This window comes from Gouania willdenowi, chromosome 16 (assembly GCF_900634775.1).
Source record: "Gouania willdenowi chromosome 16, fGouWil2.1, whole genome shotgun sequence".
Classification (NCBI taxonomy): Eukaryota; Metazoa; Chordata; class Actinopteri; order Blenniiformes; family Gobiesocidae; genus Gouania; species Gouania willdenowi.
This window is the reverse complement of record NC_041059.1, coordinates 34,270,708-34,288,927: the sequence shown is the minus strand read 5'-3', so window position 1 is coordinate 34,288,927 and position 18,220 is coordinate 34,270,708. Positions and strand designations below refer to the sequence as shown.

Below are 18,220 nucleotides of genomic sequence, written 5' to 3'. Positions count from 1 at the left end.
CATGCACATGCATGAATACCCCAAAACAGCTAGTTTTTAGAAGCATCATGAAAATGACATTTCAGAGGGATAAAACTTCAGAAAACAGGCGAGTTTGGGAAAATAAACCTTAAATACTGTGTTGTTGGGGTTCTTAGAACAAATGGAGATGGGTGAAAAATAGCATAACACTGGACCTTTAAATTATGATTTGATCAAAGCCACAGTTCTTCATGCTTATGAACTCGTACCCGAAGCCTATCTACAAAAGATTAGAAAATCACCGCAGAGCCCTAAACCAAACTCACTGCACATTGTCTGAGAAATGGAGCAATGCCTGTAAAGCAAACGACTTTGACTTTCAGAAATATCTACTGGAGTACATTTGAGTGAACATAAGGTTAATTCTCTGTCTACTACTGCGGCGTTAGCGGACAAATATGTGCTGACGCACAAGTTGGCCTTTCAACCTGTCTCTGCTGAGAGGGCCCCGAGTTGCTGCAGTTTCACAGAGCAGTGCTGTCAAGACTCAAAATTCTAAGAATAAAGAAAAGAATGTTTTTAATGTAACAAACCGGGATATGTCATTGCAAACTGTCAGCCTTTAAAATGTAAAGAGCAACGACAAACTCCACCGAATGCCCAGGAAACTAAAAAAGTTGGTGAGATTAAACACCAACCATGGTGAGTGTGCCAAAAGTTCACCTTTGTTGAGGTTGTGTCAATTTTAGGTGTAACTTCTGATCCAGTCCTATTCAAACACTAGTTTGGTCCACTGTGCTTATCTACTTTCAGTCTCCAAGTTGTCTTCTTTTCCATTCTTCTTTATTTTCGTCAGTGGGACGTCTCTCCAAGCCATCGACAACGCGCACCAGCTTCATTTGACGTCACGTCTGCATAACTACGTGGGAAATTTGGCCCCAGAACAGCAGTACAAAATGCATCACACAGCCTGTTCAAGGCAATAGGGAGAATGTGTGTGGGCTCGTTCTCTTTGGTTTTGAGTCCTTCATCTTCCATTAGCACTAAAAACTTAAAATGATTTGTTTATTTTTTCACAAATCATGCCCTATGCTCCTTTAAAAGTATCTTGATGGTGGGCGTGAACAGAGGGAGAGGGTGAGTGCTTACACCTAGAACTAATATTTGGGATCAGACGCCAGGCAGCACCAACAGGGGCCAAGGAGGCCCAGGCCACCCCCCACTACACCGACATCCCCGGTTGCCTGGTCACTGACGCAAAGCATCTCTCTTTCGCCAGCCTGTCTTCCTCAGTCAGCCCCCCCCCCCCCATAACCTGTGATCGTCCGTGTGCTGCTCAGAAAGCAGACCTGATGCTAACAAAATGCTACAACAGTGTCTGCCTTTATGCTTGAATACTACATTTTAGTACGGCCCAATTTCACTGAGCCAGAGTCAGACTGGGACATTGTGTACCAGATTGTGATACTGACTGAGTATTGTCAGTAAGTTCTGTACCTAACGCATGAAAGTCAATGGTCTGTTCATTGAGTCAAAACAAAAACCTTCCACATTATTTTACACCACTTCTTTTAGCCAGGACTTAAGTCTGACATAATCCAATTTTGTCCCTTCTGCCATATTTTCCAAGTTGCTGAAAAACAACAACTAGAAGATTCCAGCAGCTTCATTACATCTATTTCCTGTGCTAGAAGAGTTATTTCAGTGCATGATTGCTTATTGTATTGGTCCGCTACCAAGAACAAAGAGGAGAAAAGAGTATCTATTGAACATTATGTTTCACCACGTGTTATCCTGAAGCAGTTTCTCTGCGTAAAATTACTGCTAATTTTGTGTCCAAAGCTCTCATCAAATTCATCCCCACAAATTAGTTAAAACTTTTGAAACAGGTTGTCAAAATGTTAAACATCCATCATGTTGTTTCTAATGCTTATCACCCTGAAAGTGCGCGGGGACATCAGATGTTAAGGTCTATACTCCAAAAGTACTGCCGAGAAACAAAGAAGAATTTGGACGAAGGAGTACCAACTGGTGCCCTGAAGGTGGCAGCAGAACACCTTTAGATGTGAGATTAGCCACTACCATTAGCTATGGAGGAAGAAGCAGGACGAGGGAGATTATGGAGCTATGAAGTAATATTGTGAAGTATTCAACAGCTCACAGCACCACATACTAACACAGAACATGTGTGGACCTGAGTGGATTATCGATAATGTTGTGGTCGTGAGATAAAACCATCAAGCAACAGGGCCAAACGGGTCATTGCTGCGTGTCCGGAGAAGTTTCAAGTACAAAATACAGTAAGCAAAACATTCAACTGTGAGCCAAATAGAAAAATGATAATAATTTTGCCATCAAAAGCATCTCAGTGTTGTTATTTTTTTTTTTTTTAGACGGAAACCAATTTTCAAAATTGCTTCAAAGTCACTGCCAGATTTTTTTTTAAAAAAAAGCCTGTTTTCTCAGCTTTTTGCTGTGAAACTGGCGATTTGTGTAAAACTTGCTCTATTCAATCTGATTACGGAATAACTAAACAAGCTACAAACACTTTTTTTTTGTTGATAAAAGTAGAGAATTTAATCTTTCAGAATCTGGTGTCAGATTTCAGATTGTCATAAAAATCAGTCAAAATGCTCTAAAACGGCTGGCACTGAGGGGGGTAGAAATTCTGAAAATGGCTGGCACTGAATGAGTTAAGTAGTTTTTTCATGGATGGCCAAATGAGGTTGTGTTTGAAGGTGGGACGTCAGAGACATTTAGGTTTGCTGTGAAATGTGTAGAGTGATAACTATTGTGTTTTCATATATTTAAATGAATACATTGGGAAAAAGCAAAACACCAGCATGAAGTTATTCCTGGAAAAACACTTTGAGAGACTCACGTTTACATGGGAGCTTTAATTCAGAATACAAGTTAAATCCTCTTTAAACTGACCTTGTAAACACCACCAACAACACTTACTCACACACTACATACTAGCCAATGTAGGTGAAACAAAAGTACAGGGAAACAATTAATACAATGCACGTTTACAAGAGCATCTTTAGCTCAGCAGACAAACTAACTCCTCCCACCAACTACTCATAAGCAAATAAAATAGAATACAAATCAAAATAGCCTTTCCAATCTTAATCTCATTAACCTGTAAACACAGAACATTTAGCCAATGTTTTACTCACCCAGCATTTAACAGCTAACAATCGCTTGATCTGTCGCTATGATACACCACTAATGTTCTCATTTGTCACGAGCTCAAGAGAAACACACAGACACACACACACACACACACACACACACACACACACACACACACACACACACACACACACACACACACACACACACACACACACACACACACACACACACACACACACACACACACACTCCTTACTTTATAGATAGATACATTGTTGTGGTTTAACTACTTTACATCTGGTTATTATGTTACTTCTCTAATTATTTTTGTTACATCCAAAAGTGGATGTAACAAAAATGGATGCAACTGTCAAACGGTGACCCAACCCATTTTTCTCTTATAAGACATGTGAGTGCAAGTACAGTTGATGCAGACAGGAGTCTGTAAAAAACAGGATTACATAATTTTCTGTTTTCTGCTCATCATTCACGACCAAAGCTTCTGATGTGCCCATGGACCTTCAGCTTGATATAAAGACTTCCAATGGGATTCCAGTCACAGGACAGACTTGCCTTGGGAGACTTGGATACATTTTATCAGTAACTCTTGCCAGGTTACCCCATATTCCAACCAAAGGGTAAGTGCATGACTACCTATGTCTCTTCGCAGTCTTCTCTGTGCTCAACATGATTTAAACTAAGCTGTGCTCAAGGATTACACACAAGCACTTAAATGAAATCCTTAAATTAGCTACACTTCAGGATCTCACTCTTGATGCACTTGTGATAGTTAAAAGATGCCAAGTTTCAACAGCAAATCAAACAGTGAGCGCTAATTCCTGGTAAAATGCTGCTTCAGACACATTTTGCACTTGAATAGAGTTCTACTAAAATGTATTTGCTGAGATAATCTTTATAGACATTACATTTTGTGGTATTTTACTAGTCAGCAGATTCAGTACAAACGTTGCTCATGCACCTATTTTCATGTTTAATTTTATTAAATCACAAGTCAGGAGAAAATGTTATTTTTCCTGTATCTCCCACTTTACTTTGTATCATGTTGACCAGAGATGGGTAACCTTTATCATCTGATCTGAGGGTCACATTATCAACATTCATGTCAGCATTTAGAAAAAAGAAACAACGAAGTTTGTGTTTTTGGTCATTTTGTGTGTGTGTTTTTTTTTTTTTGTTATTGTATATTTTTGTTGTTTTGCATATTTTTGTTGTCTGTTTGTCAGTGTTTTCTCTAAGTTGTTTTTTTTTTTGAGTCAGTAATTTTGTGGTTTTGTGTTTTGATAATAATTTTATTGTTTTGTGTTTTTTTGTTGTCATTATGATCTTATTTTGTGATTTTGTTATCATTGTAAGTATTTTATTATTTTGTTGTTGTTGCTGTGGTCATTTTGTATATTTGTCTGTCATTTAGAGCCTATACAACAAAGCTGAATTTCCTCTTATCGCGCTAATTACCCGGATTTAATTGGTGTGTGCTGTCCTACAAAGATTGCTAACGTCTTATGGGGCTAAATCACCATGGTAACTAAGGATGAACATCTAACCAGAGTGGTATTTAATCAAACCCAGCTCAAGTCCAGGTTTAACCTGAGAGTCCGGCTCCGTTAAGCCAGGTTAACTGGAACGGCGGTTTAATCAACGAGAAAACACCTTGGTTACCATAGTAACACAGTCCGTGGGTCAAACAGGTTTAAGCAGCAGGCTTGGCTTAAACCATGTCATCATTATTAAAGAAGTCATTTAGTGATGCTTTAAACACTCAACAAAGATTTACAAAAGGAAAAAGGAGTCAAAAAAACTTCTGTTATACTTTTTTTTTTTTATTCCACTTTAATACGGTATTTTAAAAGGAAATAAACAGATAATCATGTTACATGTGTTAATATGATTGTTACGTGTTTAATGTGTATTATATTTTTAGATATCACAGTCTCTATGTGTGTAAATCATCAGTAATAAAATATAAGGATACGTGCACATCCATCGCCTCCGTTAACCACATGATACAAATGTCCATTTATGAAATAGAGATTAATAATGAGAAAGCTTTGAATAGAGAGAGAGAGAGAGGGTGTTCAGGGACAGTCACAGGGCAGAGTGAAGACTCCCCAATGACAAAAATACACTTTCGCTTTTCGGGATGTGCGCGCGCTGCTCAGTGCTCACCTGCACCTGCAGCATCTGCAGCGTTGGACGTGACATCCAGCAGCTGCTCCCTCTGTTCATTTGACTTTAACGTTTATGCTGAGTTCAACAAACTATTCAACAAACACTCACAAATTCTCATAAATTACATATTATTTAATTGTGCGTTACAGGATCTCTTTTATTAAACGCTGACAGGTGTTAAAAACTTATCAAACTCACACGATCAGTTGTTTTCTGTGATAGAATGTTCTTTAATCCTTTACTACTTTGAAAATGTTCAAACCACAGAAATGTTGTTTTTTTTCCTGTTTCCTGCTTTATTCTCACTGCTCAGTAACAGATGATATCATGTCCTGTTGGTCTGAGCATTGGTTTTCTATTGGCTGCTTATTCATCATAAAAGCTGCAGCGCCTGCGCCCTCACGTCTCTAATCATTAAATCTGTGATCAATCTCGTGGGTCTTATGAAGACGTGCACAGCTAAACACTGTCAGCTGGCTCGGCTCAGCTGAAGAGCTTCAAGTTGAGAACATTTTGATGGAATGGTAAAAGTCAGCGTGGTCACAGACGGCTTGGCTGAACCATATTTAAACCATAAGCCTGGCTCTATTAAAGAGGCCATATGTAGAATTATTGTGAATTTTCAACTTTTAAATATGTCTGAAATACCTAAAATCAAAATTTGAGTGTTAGGAAACATGTCCTTAGCTGTCATGCCATATGTGATTTTTTTTTAGATTACATAGTTATAGTTAATAAATATTGTCGGCCTATACAACCTGTTGTATGTTTTTATAAGCTTATTTACAGCAGAGCCGTCCCTGAACGAGGCCATCTCGGGCGTCAAAGCCTTTTTCTGTGTGCAGTGTCTTTATACAGTTTGATGTAATGTTCACTAGCATCACCGCTGTGTACAAGTCCATATTTTCGGCTTGTAGTAGTCTGTTAGCTGAAATATATGTAATTATCTACCTATTTATAATATAGGTTGATCATTTCAAACATACGCACCAAATAAATTGAGGTCACTTCCTTTTCGACTGTTTTGTTTTTTCCAATTAAAAAAAAGATCACACACAAACACTATTGTTTCTTTATATTTTTAATGATAATAATAAATCCAAACTTACAATAACAAAAAATAGTTTTTACCCTATTTAAAAAAACAAATTAAAAAAACCTGTCACAAGTAATATGAAATTGCTTGCAAATTCTACATATGGCCCCTTTAAGAACACTGATGAAATACCCCCTGGTCGGGACCAGGTTTTGTATTGGCTAGGATCTGAGCAAGTACTGAAGTCCCGCCTCCTGACCAATCAGTTCTCTTAGAAAAATACCAATGACATCCTATAGGAAACAGATTTTTTATCTGACGGACTGACCTACATTAGTCAGCTGATAAAGCCTGAGTGCAGTGAGTGCTTTCAGAACATTAAATGAATTCATTCATTCATGTATTCTGTGGTGATGCAGAGAGCCTCAGTCCTGTAAAATAATGAAAAATGCAAATATTATCCACCTTATGATGTAGGCTGAGCTGTATAAACACAGCATCAGAGCTAAGAACAAGGTAAAAGTGAAAGTGAAACTGATCAGTGTGTCTGTTTATTCTCAGTTTATAGGGTTAAAGTTAATGCTTAAAGTCTCACTACTTTAAGCATTAACACTTATCAATTCCTGCATTTGTTTTTGGTCTGAATTATTGATTTTAATTCTTCATATTTTTAAAGAATGATTCCTCAAATTGTGTTGCTCTAGAAAGTTTCTCCAATCTGCAGAGCTACAATCTCCACCTCTGTCACAAGAGCGCACACAAAGCCAGACTGAAATCAACTCGCGTGACTTAGCGTACGTGCTGATATCAAGATTCGTAGGACAGCTTCTGTCTGACTGAGAATGTTTGGTTACGTGAAGCCCGCTAACAGAGCTAAATCCAGGATATAATTATCTAGCTTCGTAGTACAGGTCTTTAATGTGTTTTGGAATATACAGTATGTTGTTGTTGTTTTGTGTGTTTGGAATCATCTCTCCTTTTTTGTGTGTTCCTTCTGTTATGTTTGTGTTTTCGGATTTTAGTTGCATTGCATGTGTAGATGATAACCTGAGGCATAATATCACTGACTTTGCAGTTCTTGTAATCAAATTCCATGTTTTTATTAATATGTGCTGTGAAAGGATAGTTTATGAAATATGGTTCTCTTAATAATATATTAATACTTCTTTGCACAAGAACAAAGACATACCTGTAGGATTCCAGTGTCTGAAAAGGTTTTGTTTGTTAATTGGTTACATTTCTTTTGAAATCAAAAGAAAAATATTCAGAAAATCTAAATTTATTCACTTTCCATTTATTTCTGAAAAATATTTTACCTTCAATGCAAAAAAGTGAAGGATGCTAATATTGGTGACTAGGACTGTTGGTAGGCCTGGCACTGAGCTTTGTGAAAGTCATGAATGATTCACCTTGATTTTAGTGAAGGGAGGCACAAAAACATTTTTTTCAGACACAAAAAGAGCTGTGCAGCTCCCCTTTGTTGTGCTTTCTTTTATAATGTCCCTCACAAGCCGAGGGTCCAGGAAAAGGAGAGCTGTGTCGAATCGTTCGAATGAAAGGCAAATCAAGTGTGTTTGCTTTACTTCATTGTCATTTCTCCCTCTGCTCTGCTCTGCTCTGTGGGACACCAAGCGTTTTTCAAAGAGGCTTGAAAAGTTAAGCAGATTAAGTCACCAAGCTGAGAAGATAAAATTACACAATCAGGTTAGAAATTTTGTTCTGACAATGTTGATGTAGCTGAACAAGACATTACATATACATATATATATATATATATATATATATATATATATATATAGTTGGACCAGGATCAATCAACAACACCACTTTATAAATACAGCAAAAAAAGAGGGGTTTAGTTACTCTTTAAGCTTTGGTGATGTATATTTGCTGTGATTTTTTACATAGGCTTTTCCTATATTCTGCTCTATTATTGCATTCATTATATTTCTTTCCTTCTCTCTTTTTTTTTTTTTTTTTCTTTTTTACAATTAAAGTATCCTTGAATTTAAATAATAGGCAGACTGTTGATAGCGCAGATTGTCAGAGAGGATTTCTTCTTCACGGCGAGACGTTGTCAGGGACAACTGGAATAAAAATACAATAAGGTCATCCTTTGTCATTCCAAAAATGGCCCACGCATGTCAGTCTCAAAAAAATTCAGAAATAAAAAATTAAAAAATGAAGATGTTGCATAAAGAAAAAGCCATATTATTCTATAAATTAAAACAAAAATCTGAATTTTTTCTTACATTCCCACATTCGGTTAATGGCCATTGAAAATAGTAAAACATTTCAAGAGAAAGTCACTCATAGCTCAAAGCTGATACAATTACAGGGAGCTGAGGCATATGCAAAGTTGTTTACTGAAGGCTCAAACATGTTCCAGCCCGAAACCCCAACAAACTTTTTCCAATTTTGATGAGCTGGCATCTCCACCAGATACGATGCATATATTCTGAGCGAATAGGAGGAGTTGTATTACTATACCACATTTCAGTTTCTTATCTGATGTAGTTACTGAGATATTGGAAGCTAAGAATGGAAAAAAAACAAGCCAACACATACCCCCCAAAGGGCCATATTCTCCGGCCTCGATTTAAGCGCTTTTTTACGCGCCTGCAGTTATGCACCTGTCTCCTGCGTGTATTCTCCAGTCCCAGTTCCTGACACACCTACCACGTGTAAATCAACCAAAAGTGCGTAGGTCTGTCAATAAAGGCTGTCTGAAGCCAAGGAGGCAGATTGGGCCATGATGTCATTTTTTTGGGCTGTCTAGAAATCACAGAATATGGAGTTTTCCCAACACTAGTAAATGTTATTAAAATCTTATAAATATGATTATGCACACTTTTAATTTGAAACGCCTTTGTTGATAAACATTATAACAGGTTGATTTTCTATGATTACTGCAGTTTGAAGATCAGCTTAATTTTCTGTCCCAACCACAGTTAAAACCTGATTTTTTTCCACCTCATTTCTAATGACAGTTAAACATTTGCACTATCAAAATATAAAATATTATCAAAAAAGACAAAAACCCAACAAATGCACATGAACAAGCATCCGGGACAGAGGGCGAAACAACTCCAAATTCAGACATGATCAGCATCAGTCGTCATCTCTGTCAATGTTTCACTTGTTATTTACTCTTGTAGTGAATCAAATTATGGTTTTACGTTTTTCACAGTGTTACAATAGTTGGACAACAGTCTGAGGCTGAGCAGCGTGGACATCAGTCTGAGGTCTGTCAGACTGTCGTTTAAAGAGCTGCAGCTGATGTGCTCACCTCGGCACACAGCTGATCACCTCCGTGACGCAGAACCCACCACCATCCTAGGAAAAGGAGTGGGCTCCACGGGTAAAATATGATTAAATGTAACCCATATTGTCCTGTCTAGAACTGGTAAATGTGAAAATATTAGAAATGCTGATGGTCAGTCCTATGGCGTGCCCCACACCACCCCCCGTGACAGTTTCAGGGAGTCTTTCAGGGAGTCTCTTTTGCAATATAGTCAGTGTGTCTTAAATTGCCCAACACGTCGATCAAAAGGAAGATCTCAATTTTCCGGTCGATCGTGACCTACCAGTCGATCGCGCTCATGGGCCGCATGTCTTCACAAATGAATGAGAATCAAGTTTACCAGAAATGAAATTTACTTTACTTCTCCGTTGTATGAACAGCAGCCTCTCTAGGAACTCTCACGATTTGGGTTAAAGCAGACGAGGCATTTGTGTGTTCTGATACAGGGCAAAGATGAAATTCTTCAACCGGGGTCTTTATGCAGTGAGCAGCTGTGTTTGAAGCTTTTGTGGATTGAGTTCTGCTTCTGCCATGATTAAATTGGAAATTACAAATACATTTTTACTCTGTATATTTTAGACATTAATTTACAATCATTTTTATTGATTGTATTACATACATTTCAATCAATCTTAGTTTTTAAGCTACTGCTTCAATATTATTATTGTATTATACAAATATTTAATAATTGCATTAGATGAAATATTAAAAGCAGAGTATAAACCCTCAACAAAGTAGATCACGAAAAGTTGTCCGTGTTAGAAGTAGCTTGCAAGTCGAAAAAGGTTGGGCGTCCCTGTTCTAGTACAATGTAATGTTCAGAAGCGCGCAAAAGGAAAAAAAACATAAGCTACCCGGAGAATACGCGTGAGGCCAGATTTGAATGGGAACGCCCACATTTCATGGCCACTCCACCCAAAGTGCGTAAGTGGGATCAAGGCGTGCAGTTACTGACTTAAGTACAGGGGAAAAATAGCACGCAGCCAGAAACAGCGCAGCTTTTCTGACTTAAGCCTGATAGTCGACGGCGTAGCCATACGTAGCTCTCTACGTCGACACAGACCCCAAACCGCAACCTGACGTGCGCCTCCCAAAAATCCTGATTGTGCTTCGGGGCTACGCAGAACGTAATAGCTGTAATTGGTGGGCCCCAAGCATCAGCCCCGGTCACTGGCTTTTCTAGTGAACACCGCCGTGTTTCAACTTTTTGCGAAGCGATACGAGAGATGTTTCTTCAGCGGAAGAGAGAACTGAGACGGACACATAGTGCAAAACTTTTATTATTCCTTTTCATGGCTGCAGCACACGTGAAGCACCGCCAAACCAGTCCAACAAGAGTCCAATCACAGACAAAAGGTGTGTGTTTTCTGTTATTATCGCTACTCTGCCTCGTCTCTGTACCTATAGTGTGTGTTCACAGCAAACAATGACTGACATGCTGCGGAGGAGACATGACTTATCTTTAAAGCAAGTTTTACACCGCTGCCCTGCTCTCAACTCGCTGCTTCCCTCTTGGTACACTTTTATACTTTGTTTGCATGTTGCACGTTTATATTGCAAAATAAAGCACACGTGTGTGTCCAACACTACACACATGGTTAGGGAGATAAGGAATAATCCAGAAATAAATTACATTTTAAGATGCTTAAATAACATTGTTTTCTGTGACCGGAAGATAAACAAGGGCTTTTTATTGCTCTTCTGAAACCTCGCACACACACACACACACACACACACACCTCCCTAGCGGCATGGCAGGCAATTGCATAGCGATGTGTTCCCTTGATGCAAAAGTACAGTTAACCAACCTCTTCATCACGTTGACGCCGTGCCCACGGCGCAAAACCATATATCAGGCTTTACGCACATGGGATAATAGAGCCCTAAACAAAAAATTTACAGTTTGCCTATTGAACTATTAAGGAGCAAATGACCTTCTGCAAAAGCCCCACCCCCCTCAGTTTTTCCTCAGTTGGTCTTGTCTGTAATGGCTGGGAAAAGTGTCCCGGTGCTTGTTAGTGACTTTTTTTTAGAGCAATACCTGCACGATATCCTCCAGATCAAGGCAAAAGGGGTTACAATAGCTGTGCATAGATATATTAAATGTATTAAAATAAACAATGAATCGGACAAAGTGCTGGACTTCTGTGAATATCCTTCTAACTTTACCGAAGTCACTGCTGGATAAGTTTTCTTATATTATATTGTTTGTATCCTCCTTAAGCTATAAGCTAATAAAACAAACTGTTACATAAGCTAGCTAGCTGAACCTACAGGTGACCCACGGCTAATAAGTTAGCAGCTATTAACGCTGCTAAGTGGTAACAAAGCCTGTTAATATAGATTGGGAGACTTGTATGCTTCAGAAGGATGTCGACTGAAATATTGATAGTAATATAGTAATATGATAGTTGCTAATAACTAGTCGTCACTAGTCACGCCCCCCTTTTTCACTAGGTATGTGAAAGTATAGTAATGTCAATGCACTGTAAAATCTTTCAACACCTCATTTAATCAAAATCCAATCAAATGTACGGTATTGTCATTTTGATGAACAAATCCATTAGTGCAGACAAGATGAGAGAACGTTAAAAACATACACATCTTCCATACTACACATACTGACAAACACATCCCTGAGACATTTCTATAGTTTCATAGTCCATTGTAGACATTGCTCTAGGTGTGTTTCAGCTTTGGGAACGGAAAGAACACGACTCCCCCAGTCAAACTCTTGGGGTACCTGGTACCTGACTTGCACAAGCAATGACCACACCGCTTCACCATTGTGCCTGCTCTGAGCATGTTGAACCTTGTTTACATAGTAACGGTTGCTTAGACGTATGAAGACAATGACTGTTTGTGGGCGGGGTTTTGCGGAAGGTCAATTGGTAAAAATGTCTGATTTTTTTTTTGGACCGAAGTGTCCTGAAAATTTGTTGAAATGACATGGAATGACCCAATAACGATGCACTGGGAGGACAGATTACTGTGGTCAAAAGTTTAATGTTCAGGCAATAAGGTCAGCAGTTAACCAATCATACTCAACTTGTCAAAAAGTCTCACACACTCACATACACTCCTTCATATTTAAATCTCACAGTTAAACTTTGTGAATGTGAACGTGAGGCTGGATTAAAATAGAAAGAAATATTCTTCTGACATCAAAGTTGGCCAAACAATCTCAAAGTAAATGTGTTGACAAAAAGTGTGGCTTTATTTTTTATTTTGTGGCAGTAAAAGCAAGCAATTTGCATGCATGTATTGATGATAAAAGTGCGTTGCCTTTCTATCCTGAATGAGACATTCAGCTTGGCTCAAAAAATGACATGTCACTGCTTAAAGAGGAGGACGGATGGTTAAAAGCTTTTTTCTGGGAGAGTGGAGAGATTAGCCTAAACGACAGGTCTATTAGAGACTTAACCTGAGCTTTGATCATTCGCTGAGCTCCCTTTCAGATCAGCCAGAGCTACAGTTGCCAAATCTGACAGGCTGCTCTATCTCGCCACCCACAGCCCCTTGCTTCACCTTCCTCCCTCCTCCTCCCCACTGCCAATACCCTTCTCCCTTATTATGCACCCAGGCTTCACTGTGATCAAAGACTCCTTTCTGAAGACTGAGGCTCCCATCTATCTGCTCACAATAGAACAGACAGGAGGAGAGCAACACCAACACTACATGCACAGTATTCTGCTCAACTATGACAAAAGCAAAGGCAGTGTTTGTTTCTACTTTGGCACATCATCTCATCTTTTGTCACTGTGTCAATAAGCTGCTGTATAATGGTGAATGTCAGCTCCTCCCTTTCAGTATCAAACATGACACAGTGTGCCTTAAGACAGGAAGACTTTGGTAAATAGAGAAAGATTGCCTTTTTTTATATGGAAATGACTACATGACTTTTTAGTGTCAGGCGTATTGTATTGGCTTCTCTGCCACAAACGTAACTGGTTCTGTAATATTTACTGATAATGTTACTATTGACAAAAGCAGCAGATATCTACGTGTCAAAAGATTTACAATTCATTAGATAATGGACAAACCATTTGAGACCATTCTGGATTCTTGTTTGTCACAATATTACTATTACTATCATTATAGTCCTTTAAAAATATTTAAAGAAAATAATTTGGATCAATGATCCCTAGGCCAGGAGGTTTCAGAAAGTTCAAGAATTCAAGAGTTTTTATTTGTCATTATGTGCATGAAAATTGAAAATGTACATAACTAAATAATGTCCCCAATTTCCACGTTAAGAGTAAAGAATAATAGTATAAAGAATGAAAATAGAAAAACAAATAGAAATTGAAAAACACCACCAACAAAATAATACAAGTATACAATAATAATACAGTAATATACAAAACAAAAGAAACCAAACAGCAGCAGCATTAAAAAAGAATTAGGCCCCCGCACGTGAGATGGAAGTGGGAGTTTTGTCAGCACAAAGAATGTACAAATCCATGGCATTATCTTTGAAAGTTGACTTGAATTTAATAAAAGGGTTAGAAAAATAAATGAAATAAGTTACAACAAGTTTTTAAGCTACAATAGTTGTGGATCTTTGTGTACCGAGTCTCCGATAAGGATGAGACACATTCGTAACGGGACAATCAGTGCAGTGCAGGTGCCTATCAAACCACCAACAAAAGTGTGTTTCCTACAAACATGAACAAGCCCTTGTATTTCAATTTACATTTTAACTTATTGTATCTTTTTTCTATAGTTTAATTTAACACATTTTTTGGGATAATTATTTATTTACAGGAATTTATGATTTATCTTTACTAAGTGTTTATTATTTTAATTCCTTTTTTATTTCATAAAAAGAACTGCTGATGTTTACAAATTTAAAGTTTTTAATAAACAATTATTTTACATAATAATAATAAACTGAATGCATCAAAAATCATCATCAAACACAAAGTACATATAGAAGTGAAATGTTGGCATCCCGTGACATGTTTACTGCTCCTTACCTACTGGCTGGTAGCCCTGACGCGTTGGACATCCAAATGGACTACGGCTGTCAAAAGAATCTCTGTCAATGGACCCATACGACATCTTTGATGCGTGATGACGTACTGTATCAGCTGAAGATACCTGTGGAGGAGACAAAACTCTAAATCACACATAACAAATGGTGTAGGCAGTTTAGGAGATAAATAAGCTCTCACTTTTCACAGGTAAGCAGGTTGTAAACTGAAATATTTATATATTACGACCAGCTTACTTTACTGAACATGGCTGATTAGATGATTGAAATAATTCACACTTGTAACACTAATCAAGTGGTTTGCAAAGCATCTTTGGGCAAGACACAGCAATGTAAGTTGCTCTTGATGTGAAACTAGAACCTTGCACTTGCAACTTTCCCTGCCTCTAACCCAGTTGCAGAGGCTCCACAAACTAATGCTAGATTATGACAAGCCCCGTGGCTGCACACGGTTGTCTACAAATTGACTTTCCTCAAACTTATAACATGGCGCAGCCAGCAAAAAAAAGGCAGAGAGGAACGGAGCAACTCCATGCAGTGACAGCTCAGCAGCAACACTTAGCAATCACACACACTGTCGTCGCGGCACCAGGCACGCACACACACTCGCAACCCAGCGCTCCATCAGACAGCACACACAAATATCCATCCATCTATCTATCCATCCTTCCATCCATCCATCTTCAGAGCTGCTTTGTCAGCACACAAACACATCACACACATTTCCACACTTACTTCCGTATTACTCCCACATCATTCATTTATTTTACTTGTCTCTCTTCCTCATACTGTTCACATGGTCACATGGGACTATAAGGATGTCCCGCGTGATATCACTCCAACTGGAGCAGCCATTTTGACAGTCCAGAAAATGCTAAACTGCCTGTGATACTAGAGCTTGTTGGAAAATACTCCTATCATGCCGGTCCTCCAGGAACGGGCACGGTGGCTCGACCTTGCTAATCTTTCCGATGGGGAAAGAAGCGACATCCTGGACATGCCCATACAGGATCTCCACGCTGGCCTCCATGCAGCAACGATGTGACGACGAGCCCTCCACTTCTGTCTACCTTGGGAATCTCCGGCCCCATCTCCACCCGTGCGACGGAAGGCATTCCCGTAAACTGTTCCTCAGGGCCCGCAGATCAGAACACAAAGACCGTCCACTCCTCGGCCTGACACGGTGTGTCCGGCTGGTCCAGAAAGCCTTCAGCTTCAGCTGCAGCTGCGCCGGGCAATATATTGAGATTCAAGATATATCGAGTTTTCTATATTGGCGACATAGAAAATTACTTATAAATCATATCCTATATCGATATATATATATTTTATATAGCTTATTTTGTATTTAAACACCAAAATACAAAATATTTTGTATTAGGATTTTTCAGTGATCGGTTGGTACAGTCTTGGGAGAGCAAACGTGCACATGTAGCTGTGGGGTGGGGCAGGCGGCGGGGGGTGTGGAGTCTTTACAACAGTGACATGACCAAAAGGGACCTTTAGGGGGAGCGCTAAGTGCAAGTTACTTAGTTCTGCTTTAAAGGCAGCTCTAGCACAGACACTCACACAGTGCTAGCTGCAACATGCTCAAAGCAAAGTGTTGCCAATCCACGCTGGAGAATATGACAGGGTTCAGAGCCAAAAGGAATAAGTCTATGAGTGACAAATGAACAAAGTCAGTGGATAAATGATTGTATAGGACAGTCGACCACTCTCGGTGGTAGAGAATGTGGGCGGGGCTCGATAACGTTGTCTGAACTTATGAACTGCTATGTAGAAAGACTATTTCACACAAAATTTATCAGCTTCATCAGTTGCTCTTTTTTTTCATGCCACAAATATTCTAACTATTTTTCAATGCTCAGTTTCCACTTTTCTGGAATGTTCTGTACTAAGTGCTGCTTTTTATTTTAATGCACAAAAACAAATTTGTTTTAGAAGGTTTACAAAAAATCGAGAAAAGCATGAATATAACTTATTTAAATTTGGGTGTGTGCTTTGTGAACAATGCAAGGAAAATATTCTTTATTCATATTGCACTTGTCAGCACTCAGTGATGAAAATAACACAATTTTATTTTATATTGTGAGTCAATCATATACCAATTGATTGATCAATAGATTAAAAAACATTAATGCACCTGTTTTATGTCTGTCTTTAATGTCTGAAGTGTAATATATAGTATATGCTGGCTAATTATGATCAGTTTAATATATCGTATAAACACATCATTGTTCTGTTTACGCAATGCTCTGTAAGAACCAGTGACACTGTACAAAAATGGCACATCCATCCATTGTTGGCAGCAGTCAACTCAGCATCTGTGTGTACAATTTCTACATGTATCCAGAGCTGCCAAGCCTCACGCTTTGAGTGTGACAGTCCCACATTTTGACACATTCTCACACCACACGCCACTCTAGACATTTCTCATGCTCATAATTCCCCATTCAATACTCTTTTTCTTTTTTTCATGATAATGAACTTTGCTCCTCGTGGCTTGTCGTAGCTGGAGTAACTCTGATTGACTGACCGAGATAACCAATCCCAGACCAATCCATGTCTCCATGTGCCTAACTCTAACCAACCATGGCAGACATCACACAATAATAAACCCATCAGAAGCAACGTAAGGCGGGTCTTGATGAGCCGTCTCTAGACGCCTCACAAAATGCACCGACTCGTCGACATGCTTTCAGAAAGAGTGTTTCTAGAAGTCAGACGCCGTCTGAGATGGTATGTAACTACCCAATTTTGTTCACTGTTTATATTGCTGTGTGTGTGTGTGTGTTATAGTGTTAGTTTACTCATCTAAAAAACTAACCCTCCCCTCCCCACCAGTGCACCGACACACACAGTCAGCTGTCTGTCCTGTAAAACTTTATCAGTTCTGAGTGTTAAACACTGAGAGACGTTTGAGGAAACACTGCATGTGTTTCTCTTCTCTAACTAACTCTCTATCGCTCTATGAGCAGAGATCTGCTGCTATTGCAGCTAACAGGGCTGTTTCCACACCCTTAAAGAGACAGTGTCCTGAATGTGATTTACTTTAAAAACTACTTTCAGCAACTCAGAGCTTCCCTGAAAAAAACAACACTACATAATTTAATCACATTTCAGCCTTAATGAAGGAATAAAGTCAAAAGTGACACAAAATGTTGTTATTGTGCTGCTAGTGATTAATAAAAGGGTCTTTGTGGCTCCACTGACTTTGACCCATTATTGTTTTTCTTGTAAAACTATTATTAAAAAACAAATGATTTATATCGCCTATTGCCATTTTGAGGAAAAATATAGAGAGAATATTGGTCCATATCACCCAGGCCTAATGTAACCAATACAGTAATGTTTTATCTTGTAAAGGATATGATTGTCCAAACTGTGTGAAATGAGGTGCTCAAACACTGTTTAAAGTAGGATTTTGATAATATGAGTGTTACCTCAATAACAAATAGAAATCACGAGACTGATAGCAAGTGTTGCTAATGCTAATGCTACACTACTTGAGTTAAACAAAGTAAAAACACTGTGTGACTATAAGAACATGTCAGCCTTTGTTAATTGTACTTGGAACCAGTTTGATAAATTGCTT

The 18,220-nt window shown here is 38.7% G+C and overlaps 1 protein-coding gene across 1 annotated transcript in view; it reads right to left on the bottom strand.

The window, feature by feature from the left end:
- Window positions 1-18,220, bottom strand: part of tsnare1 (T-SNARE Domain Containing 1) — a 214,675-nt gene that overhangs the window by 150,905 nt on the left and 45,550 nt on the right. Inside the window, exon 2 of the mRNA XM_028471586.1 lies at window positions 14,609-14,732. Coding sequence (XP_028327387.1) covers window positions 14,609-14,693 — 85 coding nt within the window. The 5' untranslated portion in view covers window positions 14,694-14,732. The remainder of the gene's footprint in view (window positions 1-14,608; window positions 14,733-18,220) is intronic.